Source organism: Barbus barbus (assembly GCF_936440315.1).
Source record: "Barbus barbus genome assembly, chromosome: 5".
NCBI classification, from domain to species: domain Eukaryota; kingdom Metazoa; phylum Chordata; class Actinopteri; order Cypriniformes; family Cyprinidae; genus Barbus; species Barbus barbus.
Genome location: NC_136733.1, coordinates 33,413,616 through 33,436,584, shown reverse-complemented (window position 1 = coordinate 33,436,584; position 22,969 = coordinate 33,413,616). Strand labels below are relative to the sequence as shown.

Below are 22,969 nucleotides of genomic sequence, written 5' to 3'. Positions count from 1 at the left end.
ATAATTGATCTCTGTAGTCTTTGTAGTCCTGTAAAGCTGTTTTTAAACAATCTGTATTTTATAAAGCGCAATTCTTTTTATTTATTTTACTGTATTTTCAATCATATAAAAAATGCATCCTTGGTGAGCATAAGAGACTTCTTATAAAAACATTGAGCACAAGATGACTATTTCATATTTCAACATATTTGTTGACATATTTGTTTGGCTATCTCTCACAACTTTGTAGTAATAATTACAGTTAAAATTATATATGAAATAAAACAAGATCATGCAGTATTAAAGCTGTTCCTCATAGATACTGTATTGCACGTATATGGTGTCTTACATACTGGATACAAATGAATTTATTCTATGTGTTTAAAAGTGAATTTGGTTATTCTCTGTAATCTCCCAGAAATTGTGTCACTTGTGTCAGATGCTCACCCCCTGAGTCTGTGCCTGCAAAGAATAAATACATATATAAATAAAAACTTTCCAGTGATCTTGTTTTGATATTCAAAATTTGACAAAAGGTGGCAAGTTTGCAGCCCAGTATATTATAGCTCTCCAATGACATTGTGCTTGATTGTTTTATTCATTCTTTTTCTATCTATATATTTTCTATCTAGCTAAGGAAGTTGATTAGTGACTTCTCCATCTTCATGTCCATCATGACGTTTGTGGGGCTGGACATGCTAATAGGTTTGCAAACACCCAAACTCATTGTGCCTACAGATTTCAAGGTGAGTGTAAATGAAGTTCAACTGGAAAATAAAACTGATCTTGATGTTTTGTGACTTTTCAATAAAGAAGCTCCTTTAGTTCATCTCAGTTGTTGTATTGGTTTTTTCCTTTTCAAATCACGTAGCCCACACGTCCTGACAGAGGTTGGTTTGTGATGCCATTCGGAAAGAATCCGTGGTGGGTTTACCTGGCAAGCTCTGTCCCCGCGCTCCTTGTCACCATCCTCATCTTCATGGATCAGCAGATCAGTGCTGTCATCGTCAACCGCAAGGAAAATAAGTTAAAGGTATCCATGCAGTGAGCAGGTCCTTCATCACCCCTCATTTAATTTCATTTGACTTCCTCACACTCTCGCTCTGTTTGCTACAGAAAGGTTGTGGCTATCACCTGGATCTATTGTGGGTGGGCGTTCTGATGGCAGCCTGCTCTTTTATGGGCCTGCCTTGGTATGTGGCAGCCACTGTCATTTCCATTGCTCACATCGACTCCCTGAGGATGGAGAGTGAGTCTAGTGCTCCAGGGGAACAGCCGCAGTTTCTTGGTGTGAGGTGAGACAGACATAGACAACTTGTTTGTGGTCTCTCGCTGACATCATTTCTGACTGGCTCTGTACACAGTCACAAGTCTTTCCTTTAATAACAGCCATATATTATAAAATGGTTATTGAGAGTGGGCTATTAAGACATATTACAGACTTGATTGTCATAAAGTCTAATTTACATGAGGCGGCAGACCACATTTATATCCGAATCGTAATTAATCTACATGGCACACATGCCAAACCTCAGCAATAAATAATCTGGATACAGTTGAAAATGCTGAAATAAATACATGTATGTACTGTGTTTGGTGTAAATCACGCACTTGCTATCAGTCTTATGTTTAAAAAAAAAAGTAAATCAAGTAAAAGTAATATATATGATCATAAATTGCCACTTTGTTATTGTTCAGTATAGTTAAACACAAATAAATGCAATAAAACTATGGCTGTGCAGTACATATACGAGTTCTCCACTCAGTATTTTTCTATTGTCTTTAATCTCTCTTATTGCTTCTCTTCCAATTACAGAGAACAAAGATTGACAGGAATCCTGGTCTTTGTGCTGACAGGAGTGTCTATCTTCTTGGCCCCCGTCCTGCAGGTGAGCTTGCTGAAATGACAGAGATAATTAATACTGACTCTGACCTATTATTTAGGGTAGATTAGCAATTATTATCATAAAAAATGTTCTGTGATGATGTCTGTGTGATCTACTCAACAATAGCTGTACTATTTCAAATGGGTAAAGAGCAAACAAATGTTATGTACACTGCCGTTCGAAATTTGGGGTCAGTGTGATTTTCTAATGTTTTATGCTCACCTTTATTTGAAAATACAGTAAATCAGTAATATTGTGAAATATTATTACAATCATGGCCTAATGGTTAGAGAGCCAGACTTGTAACCTGAAGGTTGCAAGTTTGATTCCCAGTAAATTAAAATAACTGAATATATAATTGAATGTATTTTAAAATGTATTCATGTGATGGCAAACCTTCACATGAAGTTTTCAGCATTATTATTCCAGTCTTGAATGTCACATGGCCCCTCAGAAATCATTCTAATAGGCTGATCCGGTGCTCAAGAAACATTTATTGTCACAGTTGTAAAAAAATATTTTTGTGGAAATTGTGATAAGAATCAAAGAATCAAATTCTTCTAATAGAAAAAAAGCATTTATTTTAAATCCTTCCATCACTTGTCAGTTTAATGCATCCTTATACTGAATAAAAGTATTAATCTTTTCCCTTTATTTTTAATCTTACTGAGACAAAACTTGTGTATATTTATGTATTTACTAAATAAAATTTCTAAAACTGTTAGTAGCCTGAAACTCATCTTCAATTGGTCAGATGCAATAATGCCTTTTTTATTATTTCTACTCATGGGTTTTTAAATGTAGTTTAAATGTGTTTTTAAAATCAAACATTCTTAGAAAAACTTAATAAAACCAACCACTTTTTCTTTAAAGGTAAGTGACCATGTAGGATGCACACTATTTTGTTAAAAATTAAGGGCAAAAGGAAGATACATCAGCACTTCCAGTTATGTTTTTCTGAAAATTATTTCACTTCCATAATCTGATGAATCTGAAAAAAAAAGGTTAGGTTTTAGCTATCAGTAAATCACCTGTATGGTGAAAAGTCGGTGTTATTTACCAGAATGGAGACTGGGAATGAGTTCATGTTTAGATTAAATAGATTTTTTTATTCATGTTGACTTCAAGTGTGACTGGTGTTGCCTTGGCAGCTGAAGTGTATGTTGTTGGATTTTTTTTCTGTTTATAGTTCATTCCTATGCCGGTCTTGTACGGAGTCTTCCTCTACATGGGTGTTGCTTCTCTTGGTGGCATCCAAGTAAGTGCCTTTAGGGATCTAACCTTTTCCCAAACTGATTGGAACAGCCAATGTACATTTATTGTGTTTGACATTCCTAGGTTTTAATATCATAGTAAACTTTCAAGCTATACAGGGAAACATCACAACCTGCAGTTTGTGTGAGAATGTAAAACTCATTTGCATGCACGCTACAACTGCATTTAGTGATTAGAAATGGATTAGAAATGAGTGATTTCTCCACACTGTGACACTGCAGGGATGGAAGAGCGTGGTGTTGTGGGAATGGATATTTGCAGGCTGGCTGGGTTTACTGAGGCAATTTTGAGCTGCATTTTGATGAGGCTGTCAGACTGCAGTGAGAATCCAGCCTCTTGTGTAGCTTGGCAGTGGCCAGGTGCTGTTTTTCTGTGCTCTAGTTGTCTAGTTTAATGTCAGTTAGAGAACAAGAGGAGGACAAAAGGCAAAATGATGGACCTCAAAAGGAGACCTTTACAATATACTGAATTAATACAAATGTATTTAGGTTCATGCTGCTTTGAGGCTAAATGCTTAAAAGCTGGGATTGACTCTAAATAGCATTGTGCTCTTTTCTATTTGTGAAGCTTTGTCATGTGGATTTGTGATTGTTTTATGTAAGTGAGGGAAAAGAATGTACTAAAAAGGAAGTTAGAAAGAGTCCTATATGACTAAGTCCTATATCAAACCTGTGACGTTCTTGCTTTCAAGCTTCAATAAGTACATGATAGCATCATAAAAACATCATTAAAGTTGTGCATACGACTCTTGTGCTACATTTCAAGACTTCTAAAGCCATCTGAAAGTTTTGTGCGAGGAAAAGTTCAAAATGTATATTGTTATTCACTGATAATCTTCCCTTCAACTAGGTCAGATCACGCAGTCAGTCAAGAAACAGATCAATCCGATTTGTGAACAAATCATTCAGATCGAATCATTGTGAAGTGAATCAGCTCATTCAAATCATTAAAATGAAACCATTTTGTAAATTGAATCAGCTTATTCAATTATTTGAGATTGAACCATTTCGTAAAGAGAGTCCATTTATTCAAATCATTCCAAATGAATCATTTTGTAAAATGAATTCACTTTTATTTGACGGAAAGAGCCATTTGGGTTTGAAATGATGTGAGAGTGAGTAAATAATGATAGATTTGTAATTTTTGTCCACTATGTATCTAATCAAACATTCTGTCTTTTATAGTTCTGGGACAGGATCAAACTGATTATGATGCCAGCCAAACACCAGCCAGATTTTTCATACCTGCGTCACGTTCCGCTGAGAAGAGTCCACCTGTTCACACTGGTGCAGATTGTATGCTTAGCTGTTCTCTGGATCCTCAAATCCACATTCCTTGCTATCATCTTCCCCGTGATGGTATGATAACATTTTATATTGCCGCACAAAAACATCAATGTTTATCATGATTCAAAACTACATCCATTTGCATAAAGCTTTCTGCATATAATCTATCCAGTAAGGGATTAATGTACTTCAGTACTTTGTATGATTGTAATTTGTAGTGAAATCATGCTGTGAACAGGCCATCCTGTTGAATTCAAATGAATTTCCTGTGGTCTGTAATTTAGTATGTAATGCACTTCTCAAGGTTCTTAAGAATAATAAACATTAAGAATGCGCTACGCATACAAAAAAAGTTATTTTTTGCCCTCGATTTCTCAGATTCTTGGTCTCATGGTGGTACGGAAGATGTTGGACATGGTCTTCTCTCAACATGATCTGGCATGGCTGGATGATATCCTGCCTGAGAAAGAAAAGAAGAACACCAAGAAGGACAAAAAGAAAGGCAAAGGAGGAGATGACAGTGAAGACGTAAGTGTTTTAGAAGCGCGACTACTCAAAGAAAGATGTAGGCTGCTGGGATTTAAATAAGTTTTATTTGACTTGACTTTAGTTAAATAAAAATGATCAATTTCAATTGTTTTTGACATCCACACTGTTGTGTTGTGTTTCACTGGTGCCACCTTCTGGTGGAGAAGAGCCTCATGCTTATACCAATAAAGCCTTAAAGACAAACATGACACATTCTACATAAGCATATACTAATCTTCATCCGTTCTTTGGCCCACAGGACAAGTATAACCCCTATACAAACTGCTCCCCCAGTGATTCAGAATTGGATCGCAGGTACTGTGTGCTTAAACTACACGTTCCCTACCGTGACCTCTTACAGGCGCCAGACTCTAACTCAGAGTGGGCGGCACGATGCCAACCAGGCAATTACTACTACTGATACCAACTTTCTTAGTGTTTTTTTTTTTTAATGTGAGCGCACTTCCTCTTAAATACGCATCTCCTCTACATTTAATAATACTAAAGATTGCATTCATACGTACATACAGTAGAAATAGATGACAAATAGATGATAGTTGAGAGGCAGCTCAGAATATTAAATGTGTAACTGCTAAGACCTATAAATAAGGTCATGCAAGACCTTGTATATAGTTTTTTCTATATTCTCATTGCCCTTGCCATGTGCTTTTGAAGCAATGCAGATAGAATTGTTTTCATGCAACCACCAGTATTTTACTCTGCATGCTATTATAGAAAATGTGTAATTATTGTGTTATGCATATGTATTTTTTCTTTTGCTTACATTTTCACACAAAAGAAACAGCACACATAAATAATCATTATTGAACTTCCATAATTAGATGTGGGTACAGTTTCTGTTTATATAAATACTGGGAAAGATGGCAGTGAGAAAAGTGTATATTTGAATTACTTTTTTGCAGGCGTTCTAAAATACATTTTTAGTAGTTATAAAGAGTGTAATGTAACAATGTATATTAGTTCTTTTAAGGAATTTTGGTTGTTTCTTTCCCTTATAATTGTGGTTCCAATAAGAGTGCTAATAGAGAATAACTCTGTGCTTGTACTAGATTTTCTAGGGAACCCCCCCCCCCCCCAGCATGGTTCCTCTCACACTATATTCACAACCCATATTTATCCAAATGTGTGCCTCTGTATCATTCTGATGTAGAAATGATGTAAAATCTGCTGGGTTTCATGTCTGCATTGCTGTTCAGGGGGCATGGTTTGGATGAAGTGTTCACTTTAACAAAGGTTCAATTTGTTAATATTAGTTATTGCATTAGGCATCATTTGGATTATTATCATATTAGATATTATAATATATTTTTTTAATTTCACATACTATTGATTAACTGTTAACAATCATAATACTTTATAATAATACTATCACTATATATTATATTTAATATAAATAGAAAATATATATTGTGTTAGTAAGATTTCATACTTAAGATTTTAAAGTATTAAATGTATAGTAAAGACTTTCACGTTGCTACAAAATACAAAAATATTTCTAAAATGCTGTTCTTTTGAACTTTCTATTTATCAAAGAATCATAAAAAATGTATCACGGTTTCCACAAAACTGTTTAATATTTAAATAAGTAAGCTAATATGATTTCTGAAGGATCAAGGCTGCTAAAAATACAACTTTTCCATCACAGGAATATATTATATTTGAAATAGAAAATTGTTATTTTAAGTTGTAAAAGTACTTCACAATATTAGTCTTTACTGTATTCTGATCAAATAAATTCAGCCTTAATGAGCATTAAAAATAAATATAATAAATTCCTGTTAAAATATATTTTTTTACAGGAATGTTAAAAATATATTATAAATGTCTGATCTAGAAATGAACATTAACCAGAATTATTTCATGATTCCTAATGCATTAACTAATGTCAATGTTGAACCTTGTTGTTAAGGTTTACCATAGTTGCTCTAGTCTTTATCGCATTTAAACACTTTAGTTATCCCCTTAACCTAGGACAAGCATACTGAGCCTTCTTCCTGCTTTGGGTGTCCTGATCCCAAATCTTTCCCCTGGAACACTTGTGCAGTCATCTGCAACTAACATCTTAATACAGACTATTCCTCAGCTGTTCCTCCTTCCTGTCATAGCCCTCTCCTCTTACTCCTCCTCACTCTTGTAACTGGAAGTTGCCATTCCACAGCATCACTCTACACCTGAAGATCTCCTGTCCGTCATCCCCGGCGATGCCAATGACCAGAGGGATGTCCTGCCCCATGCCCCAGGTGAAGATAGAGATGGAGTCGGACTATGACGACACTGATATTAACCCTAGAGGCAGACACAGAGATCACAGGGACATGAGCAGCGAAACAACACTCTAATGTCGGTTCTCCAGTTGTGCAGTGTGGAACATTGCATGCTCCGTCTCAGCTTGTTTGAAGATCCTGTGTGGCTAATACACAAGTTTATGTTCACTTATGGATCAGACAGCACTTTATGGGTACACATAACTGTGACGTGGCATAAGAAGTTAGAGGTTGAATTATTTTAAAGGGCAAACATTGTCAAAATGTAGGATTTATGCAACGGTTGCATTAAGCATCTTTTTGTTTCTTATTTTAAAAGCCAAAACAGCTGAAAATGCAGTCAATTTTATGAATTGAAAAAAAATATAACACTGAGATAATGGGAAGGCAGAAAGATTATTTTCTTACTACAAAAATGAGAATATATTTTAGAAAAAATCTGTTTATATTTATGGAGTGCAAACCTTTTAGAAAGCTAGACCAACTTTATATTCAAGATTCCAGTACATTTGATATGATGGTGACAGGGGTAAACAATTCCGATTTAGTTTTCCTCTGTAACTGCTACCTCTGGGTCTAGTAGTGTTGCCTTTCTCCAAACAGTCATGCTTTTCCTTCCTTTCCCTTTCTTTTCCTGCCTATATCACTCAAAGCTTTGGGAAAAGAAACAACCAAAAACAAGCTTTGAAATAGAAAATGAAAGAGGTTTTGGCCTTGCATTTTGTTTCCTTAAAAGTTTCAGAAGGCTTGTGTGACTTGTGTACGTGAGATGTTTTTTCTGTATATGAATATGTGTACATGGAAAGGTTGCAAATGATGGATATTGGCCGACATAAGATTTAACCTCTGAAGGAAAAAAGAAAACTTTTTAAGATGCAATATTTCAGTTTCCTGGCAACTTGAATTTTGGTAAAGGTTTAGTCTTTGAATCTCTGTGCAGCACTTTGGTCAGCCGTGTGGCTGTTTTATATGTGCTATATAAATAAATTGAACTTGAACTAAAGGAAACGAGGTGGCAGATTAAAAATATTTACTGAAATTGATGTTTTTGTACATTTAAGCCATATACCTTAGAATTCTTATTCTTAATTTATTTTATTGTACATCTCAAATTCCTTGTATATATTTACAGTTTTTTCCTAAGATGAGACATTGACTAACATCAATAGCAGGTTTAAAACCCACTACATTTACAATAAATTGAATATTTAATCAGGTCATTTAGTCAAAATTACTCAAGAACATAAATGAACACTTATACCTTCAGTACTGATTTTGAGGAAGGCACCAAAATCTTTTTATCCTGATTGCTGACTCAATGAGTAAAGCACCATAAATTAGATCCCATATGGACTGAACAACATCAAGTTAAAGAACATGACACATTACTACTAGTGTCGTCAGGGTCCATGGTGAAGCCATCACTGAATCCATCACTCTCCACTAGTGTGGGTCTCCTACCACACATAGGGCAGAGTTTGTTCCTCTCACGTGAAGCTCGCATCCATACGATCAGGTTCCAGCGTGTGCCTGAGGAGATGGGCATAGCTCCGTGCATGTGCTGGCCTCTGTGTAGCAGACCTTCAGTTACGTGATGCTCCACTTCCACACACTCCGTCTCACTCAGAGGCACCTAAAACAAACGTACATGGTCAGGACACTGTAAATACACTTTAAACCTGCATTACTAGGCTGCATGCTTGTGCTGCCCACTGTTTCATCCAAAACTGTCAATGTCTTTGTAAAGTAAACTAAAGTGTTGTATTATTATGAAATAAAATCTCTTCTCGAAGAAAGTGTTTGCTTGTGATTTTAGGGGAGATGAATGGTGAATGTGAAATTATTTCATTTTATTTTATTCGACTGATTGCATGCATTAAGCAGAAGATTATACGTTAAATAGGGTTTTCCAAACTTTCTGATGCAAAGGCATCTTAGTAAGGACTCCTCTCTTCTAAAATAATAATAATAAAAAAACACTTACATAAACTGATTTGTACTGATTTGCATGTGAACATTATTAGGCATGATATTATGCATGTGGTTTCCAAAAGTAAATAACCAACATTTATATTGTCACTTCAAATAATGCCATAACAAATAATTTCTATATCAATTATAAAATCTATTTAAAATGTATTATAAAAACATTAAGTATTGAATCTAGAAAATACTCAGAAAGAAACGATTCAGTTTGTATTAGGCCATAGATGTAGAAACCTGAATATTGAGATATGAAAAATTTGTAAAACGTTAACTTTAGTTAATTTTGACAGGCTAGAGGTGTGTGTGTGTGTGTGTGTGTGTGTGTGTTTGTGTTTGTGTGTGTATATATAGGCCAAATACTGTCTGGGAATTCTTAATAGTTGTCTTCATAATCATCACATAATTTTCAAGCTCTGTTATAAACTATAACTCACAGCACCTGTCTCATGTCTCCAAAGAACAGGTTCCCCTCCGTAAAGTCTTTCCCCAGCGATACATTGAGAGTGACTTCAGCGTTGTCATAATGATAGCTAAGGTCCAAGTCTTCACGCATATCATACTTGACCACAAAAGCCTTGTGACTGTCCAGACAGCTTCCTCCACAGTCACTGTAGAGCAGAGCCGTGAGTGGACGCAGATAGACCTCCCTCAATGGAGTGAAGAAACTCTCATCAAAGCCCAGTTCATTGAGGAGAATCTATTCATTGAGAGAGATGTCAAATTATAATCAAAGAACAACAAGAATACAATTAGTCTGTCTTTTGATGGCAATATAAATCACACAAACTGGATTAAATGCGTATAATAAAAATGTGTACTCCGTAATTGTTCATGGTGTTTGGCCGGCCCTTCGGTGCATCAGACTGTTCAAAATGCTCCAGCTCTTCTATAAAGTCCTTGCAGAATTCCTTTTGGAACACTGGGAATCGGAAGACCCTTGGTGCTGCAAAATACACAATAAACCAAATTCGTTGGCGTGATTTTTCTTTCATAATTTCACAATCAACAGATTTCAACTGAAAACTGTGTAAAGCAGCAGCTCACCTGCCTCTGTCTGGATGAGTTTCATTAGTCCTTCCACGGTTGCATCACTTGAAGTACAGTATTTTACCAACTCTAAAAACTCTGAGGCCAGGTATGACTCCTTGCAAAGGATAGATTATACTGTAGTATATCAGTGAACGAATTTCAATCATAGACTACCTGGACTACTGAATATAAATAAGTACCTGCAGATGATAAACATGCTGATGTAGAGGTGCATAAATCTCCCTAATGGTAGTTGCTCTCTCTGCTGATTTCAATTTATGACTCTGGCGTCTTTCGATTTCTGCATGAATCTACAAATACACAACTGAATAATAAATAACCATCCTCTTACAGCCTTGATCTCCATCGTTATCACAGGAGTGATTTCTGCTCCAGAGCTCACTCACCTTTCCAAGCACGTCTCTGAACTGAGATTCAGACACGCAACCCAGGGACCTGAGGATCTTAAGCAAATGTCACAGGTGTTCAGAAAGAAATGGCGAAGTATTTAACATTAAGAGATTAGCCAGTGTTGCTGTAGATTACTTACATTTTGATAGTCCTTCCTGAACTGGCTCTCTGAGACGAAACGAACGTGAAGTTTATATTCTTCAAGAAAAATATTATCTCTGAAAAAACAGCTGCATGTGTGAAATTTCTCCATGGTTTAACTAATACCGATTTTATAATAACAACTACATAATTGTATATATTTACACAGGTGTAACAGCTATTCATACAACTTTTATAAGCGAACGAGGACAAATTTCGACACTGTTAGACTAGTTTGAGCTGTCCATCTGTTCAGAGCTCCGCCCACTCAATGAATGTTTTGTTTTGGAACAACCAGAAATATGTCCGTATAGAAACAAACAGCGTCGATAAAATCAATACCTAATTTAAATATTTAGATGTAATAATGCTACATTTATCTATGCATATGAGTATAAATATTCGAGACATGTCTTGCATTAGTCCCCATTCAAAAAGAGCGATAAATACCGAGAGTAATAAAAGTAATGTTTACATCCTGGTGGTACGTCACTTAATTCCTTCCGTCCGATTGTTAATGTGTGAGCGTGCACGACTCAAGTTGATCAGAAATGCGTTTCAATTGTCCCATGTGTCGGTGCGCCTGTAGTTTTGAATTTAAAATTGTATGATTTTATAGCTGTGCAATCTGTTGTGTATTTAAAGCATAGGACCGTCTTTTTGCAGCAGAATGTTGAGTGTGGATTCATTGCCCGTTGCCGAAGAGGAGGTGGTGGAGTCCAGCTCAAACAGACTGGGGGACATTTACACGTTTGTTGCAGAGGGCTGTTATCCTCAAACGATGAATCCGATTCGCAAGAAAAATCTCAAAAGATATGCTCAGAAATTTATGATTGACGGTGAGAACAAATCTTGCATATGTTACATTCGGAATCATTTTAATAAATGTCAGTCATAGATTCTTTCAATGTTTTGCCGTACTTCCTGTAAAACAAAGACAGAAAGCTTTTATTATTATTTCTCAAGTTAACATGTTAAATTTGACCGGCCAAAAACCTCTAACCTATATATAAAAACCATCTCTCTCTATATGTATATCAGTATGGTGCTTTATAATTATCACTGGACAATTTTCAAGTTTTTTTAAAACTATATCTCCTCCTAATGTTTGAGGTGCTTTTTTCTCTAATCCAGTCTATTTTAGAATGTAAAACAACGTTTAAAGGCAACATAAGCGGTGTTTTTACACACATCTAGTGGTTTAGCTAACCTTATTGAGTAATTTTTGCTTTGTATTGTTATCTCTAATCTTTCTCTATCTACAGATGGTCGATTGTATTATGTGGGACCAAAGAAAGAAGAAAAGCGAGAAGTAGTGATTGAGGCAGAGCGGAAGAGACAGATATTCCTGGAGTGTCACTTCAATGACATTGGACATCACCTGGGACAGAAGAAGACTGTTCACAGAATTCAGAGTAAATACTACTGGCTTGGCATTGTCAAGGATGTTGTGGATTGGGTATGCAGTGGATGTCATTAATCTGACCCTTTTAGGAATGGATGTGTTTGCTACTGTCACGTTTTTATTCATACCAGCATTCAAAAATCACTGTATCATCTGTTTCAGATTAAAGTGTGCGAAACGTGCCAACACGCAGAGCAGAATAAAAACCTGGTTAGAACGGTACGACCCATCAAGGTGGATGGTCCATGGGACATTTTGGCCGTTGAAATAATTGGTAAAAGCTTGTAAGGGACTTTTAAGAAGTCTAATTTGTTAGCCGGACACATTTCTAAGGCGTAACCAAATGTCTTCACTTGTGTCATTCGAAAACAGGTCCATTCCCAGGCACTGCGCATAGAGGGAATACACACGTTGTTGTTATTACAGATTACTACAGTAAATGGGTAGAGGCCTTTCCTGTACAAAAGAAAGATGGTCTCTGTGTTGCGCGATGCATTTCCTCATCTACTTGCAGGTGAGATAATAATATTGCCCCATTAATAAAGAATAAATATGTTTATTTGCTCAAATGTGACCCCCCCCCCCCAGATTTGGTCCCGCAAAGACAATATTTTGCTCTCAAAGTGCCGACTTCTGTGAGGAGGTAAAACTTTTTTTATCTTTTATGCAAAACAGGTGAGTAATTGTATTTTAACAGCATTATTATTGATTATTTTAGGTTTCAAAGCACCTGTGTGACCGGTGGAACATAGCACAAAGAGTTTTGTCGGTAGACCAGCCGCAGCGGAACGCACTGTATGATCGCAGCAGTAATCTGCTGAGAGATGCCATAAAACAGATGGTAGTGGAGAAACAGGTGGAGTGGGATGATTTTCTCGATCCAGTTTTGGCCACCTTTAGGACATCAGTCAACCCTACGACAAAATTTACACCACACTTTTTAATATTTAACAGAAAAGCCAGCCTATCTAGTGAGGTAAGAGAATTAACTAATTAGATATGATAGTTTTGTGACATGAATTAATGATTTTATGTAATAAGTAGTGTGATTTAGTGTCAAAAGTGGTCCAAAAAAATTAATCGCACATTTTTCTGTAGTTAATCATGATTAATCGCACCTAATGTTAGAATTTGTAATCATAAATATATTTTCACACTGAATCTCCAAATTAATGTAGAAACAAAATAAAGAAGAGTCATTAGGTGGAGATGTTAGATGTCCAGCGCCCCCTCGCTGGACATAATTGGTGGAGGTAGAAACTCCATCCCCACCCATTACCCTATCGCTAAACATAACTCCACCCATTACATAATTTGGCTCTAAAGTGAGCACTACTTTAAATGAAGATGGTATATATGAATGAAGGCAAGTATCATCAATACCAATACTGATACTGGTCACTGTGAAATGGATTTTTAAAGCCAGCTTCACAATCTTTGGATAAACCCATTATAATAACCGTCATATTTAGCTGTGCTGTAATTTAGAGTGTTGTATATAGTAAATAACAGAGTAAATGTTTCTGTCAATGTCAGCTCTTTGTGTTTGAGAACTGAGTTCATTTTTCTCCCACTAAGTTTATTTTATACACAATATATAAGAAAAAGGTTAGATAGAACATTTGGTTTTAATTCATTTTTATGTGAGATGTTGCATATCGTGCCCATCATCTTTAAAAAGAGGAGCGAGTGGAGGTCATATACATGCAGACCACCTTCAGTCTAACCTACCCACGGCACACAGAAAGTAATAAGAAGTTACACTGACTGAATTGCTATTAAAAATCCTTTTCTTTCTTATTTTTTTAAAAACACAGTTTGATCCTCTTGGTTGCCATCAGGACCAAGAGGACGAGACTCTTAATGAAGAGGACACAAACGCTTTTCTTTCCTCCATGCAGGAGCAACAGAATAACATCAAAGAGATGGTAAAGTCTGAGCATTTGTTTTAGTTTAAAAGTTATTTACTAATTGATCAGTTAAATTATAGTGTCATGATATCTAACAACTAGCATTTATTCTAAAAGCATGTCTGAAAACACTGCTTTTAGTGCAGACAAGCTTGTAATTTCACACCATTTTTCTGATAATGTTCTTTATATCTACACAGGTAGTTACAAATATGAATGTTGCATACAGGCAAGAAAAGAAAAATGCAAAACGCAAGGCTAGAAATATGCCTTCCATCACTCTCACTGTGACTGACCCATTGTTCAGCACAGAGGAAACGCCCTCAGCAAAAAAGCTCAAGGAAAGCCTCTACCTGTCTTTTCCAGTAGAGACAGTCTTAACCACAGTCCAGAATGTACCTGAATCCAAGAATAATGGCTTGGAATATCCTCTAACAGACTCGGATGTGCATTGAAAATCTTGTTTGATTTGACTTCATAAAGCACTATCCGCAAAGTGTATTTGCATAGGCTACATCTTGAAGATTTGATATATCTGCAGTAAGTGGTCCACAGAGAGCAGGTCAAGCAGTGTTTCAGCACATAATGTAGCAGATTAAAATATGGTATTTCACCTCAAGGCGTTCATTGACACAGATGATGGTCTTAGTTTTTTGTTTAGTTATCGAACTACACACCCAAAGATTTAGTTTTATATTTATAGTTGTTTTGCTTGGTTGACTCATGTCCCAAAAGACATTTTTATCTGTATTTGCTTTAGATGAGTCATCTGACCTATAGAGATTTAAGTATTATCTGAAAGAATGTTGTAATTATCTGAAACATTGTAATAATCAGTGTTCATTATCACAGAAAATAGTTGAAAATATTTTAATTTCTTCTATAAAAAAGAAACACTTTGGTGTTATATAATAATGATCCCCCCCCCAGATCATTATTATATAACACCAAAGTGTTTCTTTTGTCTTTGACAGCGAGTCTGAATTTGCAAATCAGGAAACATATGTTAATAAATAGTTACTTTTATCTCATAAATACTTTTTGCTCCATTCTGTATTAAATTATGATAAATGCTATCCAACAATGACCTGTTTTAATTTGTAATAAACACTTGTTAATCAATTAAAATCAGTTACTGTTATTAATTACATTTACAGGCCAATGTGACACATCTCGTGCAACTTCCTGTTTGCCTTTGAAATAACGAGGGTCGAACAAAGGTGCAAGAACGTGACCACAGATTGCAGCATATTTCACAATGAGGCTGACCTCACCTTGCTACATGTGTCATGATGATGACAGCCTGCCAAGTGGCAACATGTCTGAAATAAACCGTTTAGTGTTGAAATGCTGTGCTCTGTCATATTTACTAATTCATAAAACGTTTTTGTTAAATTTCTGCTATACTTATATTTAATTATATATAAAACAACCTATTTGAGCTGTAAAAATGTTTTAAACTTTAAACTGCACTGGTACCAAAGTGGTGATTAAAGTTCATTCAAAGCCTCAACTGTGCTTATTAATAACATAAGGACAGACAGTGTTACTTTTTTAGTTATTTTTTTAATAAACAAATGTAGTAATCCTATGAATGCACCATTCCCTATAAATTAAAAGTTATACACTTGTGAGGTTGAATTTAGCATACTTCAAAGACTTGTTACGGAAATAATAAACTTTAAAAGAATGTAGCTACTGCCAGCTGAATGTAATTTTCAGATATTTAATTAATGCACGTTATTTGCAATTAAATAAAATGTATTATAGTGCAAATTCATATGCAATTAGTTAAACTTGAATAGTTTTCTGATCCACTTATGACTCCAGTATGACTGGAGTACATCTTTATATATTGTTTTATATTACAAGTGTACTGCCAATTGTACTGATAATAATTCATAGTAAACTAAAATATACATGGCCTTTTATTTTATTTGTTAGGTTTTAGGTTTTTATCTTATAAATCTGTAGCGCAAATACAAACCATTATATCCATTTTAAAATTTGCCTATATTACTGAAATAAAATGTCCTCACGCCCTCTCCTTCAAAATATGTAAATCATTGTGTATTTCATAATGTGACCGGAGCCCTTTCTGATTGGGCCGCTGTCACGGAGGCGGGGCTTCAGTACTGTATTCTTTTCTCCCTTCCTGTCATTGCACCGCGCCGGTAAGAAGAGGCGATGGATGTTACCTGGAAATTATGGGACTAAGATAAGTTTTGTTGTCGTACCGGGAATATTGATTTACGAAGGAAATAAGGAACTGATTCTTAGACGGAAAATGTATTGTAGACGGAAAATGTATTGTGTACTGCCCCAATGAACGAGTCTGTGATAGCGCCGGTGTGTCGGGTGTCAAGCTGCGCAGGCCAGCGAACCAACTTGACAGACGCTGTATATTCACACAGACCTTGTTTCAGGCGCGCATTTTTTATTACTTCTCCAGACCTGTCAGTCTGGTTTCACGCTGCTGTGTCATTAATATGTTTACTCGCCCTATAGAAATCACTTCCATATAGAATTTTTGCTTCTCACGTTTATCAAGAGCATTTGTTTTTCAGTAGCTTCAAGGCTCTTCAGCAGGTGTAGGAAAATGAGGGTTGCTATGATTATTAGTGGCAACCTGGTTTTCACTCTGGTGGATTTTGTGGTCACCACAGTCTTGTATATTCATGGATCAAGTCTTGATATATTTTCAGATGAATTAGAGGACTTTGACATACACCGCTCAACTGTGGACTTGTGGGGAACTGTTCTCATACGGGCCAGTCTTCTTTTCGGGGCCACCATCGGGGTATTCTATAACAGGACTGATGGTCCACAGAGGGTTTCAAACCTGGGGACGCTGGTTTCTCTTGTATGTCTTACCAATATGACTTATGCTCTTGCCAAGTTGTTGATGCTTTCGGAGGAGGGAGCTCTGATGTATGACCCCTGGTTCCTAAGTTTGTTCTCCTGGACTTGTGCATCAGCAATAGGCGTCATGATCTCATGGAAGCTGCTGTCACAGTCTCCCAATTCTGTTTCTGAAAGAGAAGATAGTGAGGAGACGGAGAGGCTGGTGGATAGTATCGAGACCGAAGATGAGTCCAGTAAGAAGAGCAGAAAATCAAGGAAAGTGCATCCCAATTCAGGAGCCACAATCAGCCTTCTCTTGTCGTACTGTAAGAAGGACTCTGGTTTGCTGGCCATTGCTTTCTTCTTTCTTCTCCTCTCTGCTGTGTGTAAGTTCACTCTCACAGTTGTGACTTAAATATTCTAAGAAATGTAGTGAAGCAAGTAAACATATCATAATTCAAGTGATATTTCATGATATATAGTTAAATATTATTACAATTTAAAATAGCAGTTTCTATTTTAAAATAATTTAAAATGTAATTTATTCCTGTGATGGCAAAGTTGAATTTTCAGCAGCCATTACTTCAGTCTTTGGTGTCACATGATCCTTCAGAAAGGTCTTTACTGCTGCTTTTGATAAATTCAATGCATCCTTGCTTAAAAAAAGTATTCATTGTTTCAGTCAGTCAATCAATCAATCAATCAATCAATAAATATAAAACTCTACTCATTTACTCTAGTCATTACATGCTTGTGAATGCCTTGGTTTGTCACACTTGGATGGTAAGTTTATCAGCTCATAGTGTTAATATTTGATTTTCCTCCCCATAGGTGAAGCTTTCATACCTTTTTACACGGGGCGAGCAATAGATGGCATAGTTATTCAGAAAAGCATGGATAATTTTGCCAAACCACTGATTACTCTCAGTGTTTTGGCTTTGGTCAGGTGAGCAGTTCTGGATTTCACTTTTCTGCAATTTTTATAGACAGAAGATATTTATTTTTTCCATATCATATAATGCCATTTATCTTTCTCTCTTTTTTTTTTTAGCTCCATAGCCACTGGGTTTCGTGGAGGTGTCTTTTCTGTTACGTTTGCCAGGTTGAACATTCGACTCCGGAACCTTCTCTTTAGATCACTAATGCGTCAGGAGATTGGGTTCTTCGATGCAAACCATACAGGTAATTTTATGACTCCAATTATAGCTTATATTTTCTTATATTTATCCTTAGATTTGTGTATGTACATAAATACACACACACACACACACACACATATGTGTGTATATATATGAAGAGTTCATGTGCAAAAACAGTTAACTCCGTTTTTAACAATTCTCAGAAATGTTTTTTCCTTGTGCATTCCAATTAATCTCAATCAAACTGCAGTTGGGTTATTTTGACTGGGTTAAAAAATAACTAAAAAAACAGGTAACTAACACAATAAACCACAATAAAAACATGATAACATTATAAAAAACTTGATTTTTGAAAATTTTCAAGAATAGAGTTATCTGTTTTTGCAAATAAACTCTTCATATATATATATATATATATATATAATTTATTCATTTATTTTTAAGCCATTTAAGATTTGAAAATCTCTCTTTGACCTATATTTATATAATGGTCAGCATTCAAAATGTACTCAACAGCAAATACATCACCATAATATTTGCATACTGAATTGTGATCTGCCTTGTCTTCTTTGCTATTATTTATTGTGTTGATTCCTGTGTGCAGCCAATAGAAGAAAAAAAAGATGTCATGACGCAGCATTTTATTTAGAGAGAAACCAAAGCCTAAAATCTAATACTTTGACCCCCGGTTTCACAGACCAGGCTTAAGCCTAGTCCTAGACTAAAATGTAAGTCTGAGCTGTGTCAACTGAAATAAACTTGCACTGACTGATCATAAAATATATCAGTGCCTTTGTTTTGTCTCAAGATGCACACCAGTAATTGTTTATAAAAATTACTTAAATGTCCTAATTGAACTATGGCCTAATCCTGGCTTAGTTTAAGCCCTGTCTGTGAAACCAGGCCTAATACTATTATTTAGCTGCCTTCAGGAAATGCAAATCAAGTGTTGTTTTTAAGTAGAGAAGACATAAATGATTCAGCTCTCAATGGTTTGCCTTACAGGTGACATTACCTCTAGACTTACCTCAGACACTACTCAGGTGAGCGACCTCATCTCACAAAATGTTAACCTGTTCCTGCGCAGCTTTGTGAAAACTGTGGGCATCTTCATATTCATGTTTGGGATGTCATGGAAACTGTCGGTAGTCACCATCATGGGTTTCCCATATATAGCTGTGGTCTCCAAGCTGTATGGAGAGTATTACAAGGCAAGTTATGCATATGCAAATATACTGCTTGAAAAAAAACAAAAACAAAAAACAATGGCAAATGATGCATTGTAGTTTATAGCAGCATATTCTCTATATTGTTATATATTTCACAAATGCACATTATAATAGCTTTTTTAATGGATTGATGCAAAAATGTACGCATACAAAAAGAAAAGAAAAAAAGATTAACATTCCACATTTTTGATGTTTAACAGAAATTAACCAAAGAAGTTCAGACAGCACTGGCTCAGGCCAATAAAGTGGCAGAGGAGACAATATCAGCCATGAGAACAGTGCGAAGTTTTGCAAATGAGGACCAGGAGGGAGACTCATACTACAGCAGACTGCAGGAGATGTTTGTTCTTAATAAGAAACAAGCAGTTGCCTATGCCTGCTTCATGTGGTCCAGCTATGTAGGTATCTTGCAAGCATACTGAAGCCTTGTTGAATATTTGTTCTAAGAAGATTCTCATTTATAAAATCAATTTTTTTTTAATTTCGTAATTAAATTTCTATTTTGGGGCATGTGAAGTAACTTGTACATCCAATAAATAAAATTCAGCAGTGTCAGTCTGAACAACGATACTAAATTTTGTTCTCTCTCCTTTTAATTTTCATCTTTAGATCTCTGAGCTAGCCTTGCAAGTAGCAGTCCTGTATTATGGAGGCCACCTGGTGGTGACAAATCAGATGAGTGGAGGGACCCTTATTTCCTTTATCATTTATGAGCTGGAGCTCGGAGAGGCCCTGGAGGTATGGCGTTTTTCTTTTAATAGGTGTGTGCGTGATACTCATACGATGAAGCTGAAACACAAAGTCGTACTTTCTGTTCTTTTTACAGAGTATATCGTCAGTGTACACAGGTCTGATGCAAGGCGTTGGCGCTGCAGAGAAAGTGTTCGAATATATTGACAGGAAACCTAAACATATCCTTGATGGTCAAGAAGCTCCAGAGGCATTTGAAGGACAGGTGGATTTCAAAAATGTGACGTTTGCATATCCAACACGGCCAGAGATGGATATATTACAGGTATTCTTTACTGAAAGTAGACTTTAGATATAAGGTTACTAACTAACAGCAAAGTATAACACCATAATAACCTAATCAGACATAATGCAGAAATGCTACAGATTTTTGTTCCAAGTCTATTTTTTTGTTGGTTTCTGACCATATAACATATGTTCTGATTCATTGGCTGTGACTGTGTCACATTGCACCACATTGCCACATTCAGTGTGAACAGACAAATCCCACATATTTATGTGTATGGAGGACTGATTAATGTTAATGATTTGGGCTAAAAACACAGGGGTTAACTACATAATTATTGAGATACTTTATTGTGCCCCTGTGTGTAAAGCTTAAACTAGGTTGCTATGGTTGACATTAGTAGGGAGTAGTGATGGTTATCCTTGCAATTAGTGTATTGCAAGTACCTTTGAATGCTATGTTTATTTGTTTTATTTTAAACTGTTATGTTAGTGAATCAGTAACAGAATTCCTAGACACAGGAAGAAAACTAAACCCACATTTTCTTCTCAGAATGTTTCCTTCAGTCTTCGCCCAGGGCATGTAACTGCACTGGTAGGGCCCTCTGGTGGTGGAAAAAGCTCATGTGTGTGTTTGCTGGAGAATTTCTATGCCCCTCAGCAAGGCCAAGTGCTAGTGGATGGCCGACCTGTGAACAGCTACCAGCACAAATACTATCACTCTAAGGTGGGATATATGTTGAGGCTGATCTGGATACATTATTTTATAAATACAGTTTCTCAGTGCAGCTTGTAGTAAATTCTACAGTCTTAAGAGGGCAGTAGTTACTGATAATGCAAATGAAGTGGCCTAACCAAACGCAAATTAAAGATTTTTTTTTTTTTTTTTTTTTACAGGTTGCACTGGTGAGTCAGGAGCCTGTTCTATTTGCCCGCAGTGTTCAGATGAATATATCCTATGGTGTACCTGAAGCCCCCATGGAGGCAGTCATTAGAGCTGCCTATAATGCCAATGCACATGACTTCATAACAGGCCTCTCCAAAGGCTATGAAACTGGTTAGTTATTTATATTATTATATTATATTATATTTGACACATCTGTTTTGTACCAGAGTTCGGCTGATAATTCATCCTGCTGCTCTGTCCTCTGTTATAGGGGTTGGAGAGAAGGGTGCTCAGCTGTCTGGTGGGCAAAAACAGAGAGTTGCCATTGCTCGGGCTCTTATCAGAAACCCTCGCATTCTCATTTTGGATGAAGCCACAAGTGCACTGGATTCAGAAAGCGAATTCATAGTAAGCAATGACTATTGCTTTGAAAGGATGTGGCTTAAGTGAACATTCATTTCAGACTTAATTTGTGTTGTCACTTTGTTTTAGGTTCAGCAGGCTCTAAACAACTTAATGCGAGAATACACGGTTTTAGTGATTGCCCACAGACTGAGCACAGTGGAGAGAGCAGATAACATCCTAGTCATCGATAAAGGCTGTGTGGCAGAGCAGGGCGCGCATGCTGAACTCATGGCCAGGGGAGGCCTCTACTGCAAGCTGGTGCAGAGGCAGATCCTGGGGACTGACATAGATGCAGATGTTCACAACCCATCGCCAGGCCCACCATGGAAGCTGAAGGAAGGAGATAAGGAGAGTGCAGAGGACTGTAGCGACACTGAGTATGAAGCACGCTACTAAGACAAAGTTGAAATGTGCTTCACTTGACTGTATGAAGGCCTTAACCCTAGATAGATATTTATTTTATTTTATTTATTCTAATCTGGGGATATATCACATATTTTGCATGTCAAACAGTGTGTTACTACTAGACAGGACAAGAGTACTGCACTGAATGAAGCTTTAAGCAATAAATATTTGATATACTTGATGTACTGTACATTTGTTTCAAATATAAATATCTTAAATAGTACAAACATATCATTAAACATATGAATAAAGGCTTTTTAATTTTTTCACACTACTCGAGTGCCTTGAATTTATGAGTTTTTTGATGATACGAAAGAATCCCGCATCCAAAGAGCACTGATTAATGGATTTTTTACACCTCAGCACAGCACTTTTTTGCATAATTGTGAATATCATTAAACTTAATGATAGACATAAAATGAATTGATGGACAAATAAGTGTTTCATTCTTTAAATGTCCCACATGCAACTAGTTAATAGTGTATAGTTCATAGCAGGCATCCTCAAATCTGGCCCACTCCTGCAGAGTTTAGCTCTAACCCTAATCAAACACAGCTGAGCATGCTTCTTCTTCTTCTTTTTAATGTTTAACGGCGGTTGGCATCCAGCGTTATCACCTGAGCAAGCTAATCAGAGTCTTCAAGATCATTAGAAAATCACTGAGTTTGATCAGGGTTGGAGCTAAACTCTGTAGCAGATTGGACCTCCAGGGAAAGATTTGAGGAACCCTGATTTATATTATTAATTAATATTTAGATTTTTGTTATGTGCCTTTGTCAGTGTTATTTTTTTGTTTTTAATTCTATTCTATTTTATTTTATTTTTTGCTCTTCAACGTATTTAATTTTTTAGTTTTCTAATTATTTTTTTTTCATCTGTATTTTATTTCAGCTTTATTTTAATTAAAACAACTTTTAATAGTTTTAGTTTAGTAAACAATAACAACACCGAAGCTTGCAATTTTT

At 36.1% G+C, this 22,969-nt stretch overlaps 3 protein-coding genes across 6 annotated transcripts in view; 2 read left to right on the top strand and 1 right to left on the bottom strand.

Annotated features, from left to right (window-relative positions):
• The window catches only part of LOC306869215 (electrogenic sodium bicarbonate cotransporter 4-like), a gene marked incomplete at its 3' end in the record, with an annotated part of 28,489 nt that extends 21,175 nt beyond the window's left edge, over nucleotides 1-7,314 (top strand). The window contains exons 18-26 of the mRNA XM_079415885.1: nucleotides 612-725; nucleotides 851-1,012; nucleotides 1,096-1,274; nucleotides 1,796-1,868; nucleotides 3,055-3,123; nucleotides 4,325-4,498; nucleotides 4,805-4,954; nucleotides 5,214-5,269; nucleotides 7,134-7,314. Coding sequence (XP_079272011.1) covers nucleotides 612-725; nucleotides 851-1,012; nucleotides 1,096-1,274; nucleotides 1,796-1,868; nucleotides 3,055-3,123; nucleotides 4,325-4,498; nucleotides 4,805-4,954; nucleotides 5,214-5,269; nucleotides 7,134-7,314 — 1,158 coding nt within the window. The remainder of the gene's footprint in view (nucleotides 1-611; nucleotides 726-850; nucleotides 1,013-1,095; nucleotides 1,275-1,795; nucleotides 1,869-3,054; nucleotides 3,124-4,324; nucleotides 4,499-4,804; nucleotides 4,955-5,213; nucleotides 5,270-7,133) is intronic.
• On the bottom strand, nucleotides 4,498-11,308 carry ogfod2 (2-oxoglutarate and iron-dependent oxygenase domain containing 2). 4 transcript variants are annotated; one of them, XM_079415881.1, is made up of 8 exons: nucleotides 10,805-11,083; nucleotides 10,662-10,718; nucleotides 10,455-10,565; nucleotides 10,270-10,369; nucleotides 10,044-10,168; nucleotides 9,665-9,922; nucleotides 8,629-8,872; nucleotides 4,498-4,886 (listed from the first exon to the last, which is right to left on the bottom strand). In XM_079415881.1, the coding sequence occupies exons 1-8, from the start codon at nucleotides 10,916-10,918 to the stop codon at nucleotides 4,852-4,854; spliced, it is 1,044 nt and encodes a 347-aa protein (XP_079272007.1). In that variant the 5' UTR covers nucleotides 10,919-11,083; the 3' UTR covers nucleotides 4,498-4,851. The 4 variants fall into 4 exon arrangements, with proteins under 4 accessions (XP_079272007.1, XP_079272008.1, XP_079272009.1 ...); XM_079415882.1 differs by lacking the exon at nucleotides 4,498-4,886 and having other exon boundaries at nucleotides 6,771-8,872; nucleotides 10,805-11,308; XM_079415883.1 differs by lacking the exon at nucleotides 4,498-4,886 and having other exon boundaries at nucleotides 8,249-8,872; nucleotides 10,270-10,366.
• A 4,944-nt stretch (nucleotides 11,309-16,252) lies between these two features.
• Nucleotides 16,253-22,278, top strand: LOC306869662 (ABC-type oligopeptide transporter ABCB9-like). Its single transcript, XM_079416515.1, has 11 exons — nucleotides 16,253-17,351; nucleotides 17,797-17,911; nucleotides 18,017-18,147; nucleotides 19,110-19,315; nucleotides 19,534-19,731; nucleotides 19,943-20,071; nucleotides 20,160-20,348; nucleotides 20,862-21,035; nucleotides 21,206-21,365; nucleotides 21,466-21,602; nucleotides 21,687-22,278. Exons 1-11 carry the CDS (start codon nucleotides 16,721-16,723, stop codon nucleotides 21,993-21,995), a joined length of 2,379 nt encoding a protein of 792 aa, XP_079272641.1. The 5' UTR covers nucleotides 16,253-16,720; the 3' UTR covers nucleotides 21,996-22,278.
• The last annotated feature ends 691 nt before the right edge of the window (nucleotides 22,279-22,969 follow it).